Source organism: Otolemur garnettii, unplaced genomic scaffold (genome assembly GCF_000181295.1).
Source record: "Otolemur garnettii isolate 467f Iridium unplaced genomic scaffold, OtoGar3 scaffold00004, whole genome shotgun sequence".
NCBI classification, from domain to species: Eukaryota; Metazoa; Chordata; class Mammalia; order Primates; family Galagidae; genus Otolemur; species Otolemur garnettii.
This window is the reverse complement of record NW_003852399.1, coordinates 25,305,849-25,308,683: the sequence shown is the minus strand read 5'-3', so window position 1 is coordinate 25,308,683 and position 2,835 is coordinate 25,305,849. Positions and strand designations below refer to the sequence as shown.

Here is a 2,835-nt window from a genome sequence, read left to right as displayed (position 1 = left end):
TCTTCAACACAAGTTTTGGAAGGGACAAATATTTAAACCATAACACCTCCTAACACTACTTTATACTACCTTTTAAGGACTTTATTACCTTTCAGGAACAGTGAAAAAATAAATACGTGGCAGTCACTTTTGTTTTAATCTTTCCTTCCTCCTCCCCTATCCTGGAGAAACACAAATTAATACCTATGTCCTTATAATGTGTGTGCTATTAGTGGGAAAAAGGAACATTGTCCTCTCTGATAATGAACCTCACTTTTCTTTTGTTTTTGCAGTAATAAAAGACTAGTGGCCTTAGTGCCCATGCCCAGTGACCCTCCATTCAATACCCGAAGAGCCTACACCAGTGAGGATGAAGCCTGGAAGTCGTACTTGGAGAATCCCTTGACGGCAGCCACCAAGGCAATGATGAGCATTAATGGTGACGAGGACAGTGCTGCTGCCCTCGGCCTGTTGTATGACTACTACAAGGTAGGTCTCTCAGCCCTGCCTCCTTCCGGGTCCTGCCCCCCTGCTTCCCGAGACCAGGAAACTTACAGTACTTCTGAACTTGACTTGGGATTCAGCCTCTTCCTGTTCTCAGTGCCTTCTTGCTTTCCTATCTGTGAAACCCACCCTCACCACTCACCCAGAGAAAGTGTTCCTTGGGGTATAATGACTTTTTGTGTCCTTTGTTCACATAAATAAGTATTTACATATTTTTACTTAACAAAATATTATAAGTACTTCCTTGCCACCATTTTTACTTCACAATTATGATTTTTGGCGAATGAAGTATATCACATTGTGTGGCTGTATCGTAAGTTAGTTATTGCTCAGTTCTTGAGCATTTAGGGTGCTTCTAAATTTCTCTATTTTATAAGCAATGGTCAGGGTTTCTAGATGTTTTGGTTTTTCAGTTTTATGAGCAATATTTCAACCACCGCTTATGTGGAAGACTTTTGCAGCAATTTCAAAGCCTAATTTTTTTACAAATCTGTCTCCATTTGTTTCAATGGGGACTTCCTTTTTTTTCCTGAAAAACTCTTAAAGTAGAATAAATGCAATTCATCTATATGACAAAAAGTACCCGCCATACAGTACTTACAAAATAGGAGTATTTCAGGAAACCAAACAAGAAACAATGGTCTGTCTCAAGCATAGAGACCCATACTTGGTATGACTTGCTCTCTTTGAATCTTTGAAGTGGAAAAAAATCAACAAGTATTTACCTAATGAGGAGATTTATTGCCTGCTTCAATTGTAAACACCTTTGGTCTATGCTTGGAATTGGCACACAGGTGATAATGACTGTGTTTTATTTTGCTGGTTGGGCACAGTGAACTGAATAAGAACTGAATCCTACCTCAGCTTCTCCTTCCATTATGGAAAAATCACCTTTGGATGAAAGCTCCCAGGAGGAATAATTTCCCTTCTTAGTAATCTTCAGTCTCAGCTTCCTACTTTCTATTTCCTTCCAGCAGCCTTAACCTGGCAAGCTCTGTTGTCTCCTGTCTCTTTCCTAGAGTAGAGTTGTTATGCTCTCAAAAGATCTCCTACCACCACCAACTCTGGCACTATTCCAGGCCTACTCTTCTGTCAAGTTTTCAAAAATTACTCATTCCTTTTCCAGCTTCTTCTCCATTTAAACACCTAAGACAGCTCCTCCCTTGGGGAGATAAATGAAAACAGGGCTTATCTAAGATGCAGAGCGAGGTGTGAGTAACAGGTGCAAGCCACTGACAGGTAGCCCCATCCAGGGTATTTTAAATAAGGAAACTCATGTCACTCAAATAGACTCATCTTTTATTGTTAGTGCTGGAGAGGGCCAGCCACCATAGCTCACCCCTGTAATCCTAGCACTCTGGCAGGCCAAGGCAGGTGAATCGCTTGAGTCTACTGGTTCGAGACCAGCCTGAGTAAGAGTGTGACACCTGTTTCTAAAAATAGCCACGTGTTGTGGTAGGCAACTGTAGTCCCAGCTATTTGGGAGGCAAGAGAATTGCTTGAGCCCATGAGTTTGAGGTTGTTGTGGGCTATAACACCATGGCACTCTATCAAGGATGACAAAGTAAGACTCTGTCTCAAAAAAAAAAAAAAAAAGAAGAAGAGAAAAAGTACTGGAAAAATATGGAAAGGGTGTATCATTATTATCCTTATCTGTCTAGGCTGACTTCCTCCTTTATCCAGAGAGCCAAAGTTGGCAGATTTTGACAGCTTCTTATGGAGGTATAAAATTTCCAACAAGACTCCTGACATAGCAGGGAGGCCTTAATTCTTGAGGACGTAAGCTCCAGATAAAAGAAAGTTTTAAAGGCTGAAGTACATTTCATGTAGTAGGGCTGTTGTTTCTACAGTGAAGAGGTAACCACTGAACAAAAAAGTTAAGTCTGAAAATCTAAATGGTCTTATGGTAGACTTTTCTTCTTTTTTGTCTGTGGTTAGTATCAATCCTTGAAACACAAGGATAAATTCTAAGTGTTTTGGAGTGAAAAAATTTATTGAGGATTGTACAGAAGCACCGACCTCATCAAATTAGACTGCTTCAACCTGCTGTAGTGGCTCATGCCTGTAATCCTAACCCTCTGGGTAGGCCAAGATGGGAGTATCCCTTGAGCTCAGAAGTTCGAGATCAGCTTGAGCAAGAGTGAGACCTGTCTCAGCTAAAAAATACAAAACTTGGCAAGGCATCCTGGCAGGATGCCTAGTAACTATGCCTAGCCTAGTTACTTGGGAGGATAAGGCAAGAGAATAACTTGAACCCAAGAGTTTGAGGTTGCTATGAGCTATAATGATGCTACAGCATTCTACTTTGGGCAACCGAGTGAGAGCCTGTCTCAAAAAAAAAAAAAAAAAAAA

General features: G+C 40.8%; 1 protein-coding gene across 2 annotated transcripts in view; it reads left to right on the top strand.

Annotated features, from left to right (window-relative positions):
- The first annotated feature begins 278 nt into the window (after positions 1-278).
- Positions 279-2,835, top strand: part of GRHL2 (grainyhead like transcription factor 2) — a 123,359-nt gene continuing 120,802 nt past the window's right edge. Inside the window, exon 1 of one of the 2 annotated variants that reach the window (XM_012809952.1) lies at positions 279-468. In XM_012809952.1, the coding sequence (XP_012665406.1) occupies positions 301-468 (168 nt within the window). In that variant the 5' untranslated portion in view covers positions 279-300. The remainder of the gene's footprint in view (positions 469-2,835) is intronic. The other variant, XM_012809954.2, reaches the window with a different exon arrangement.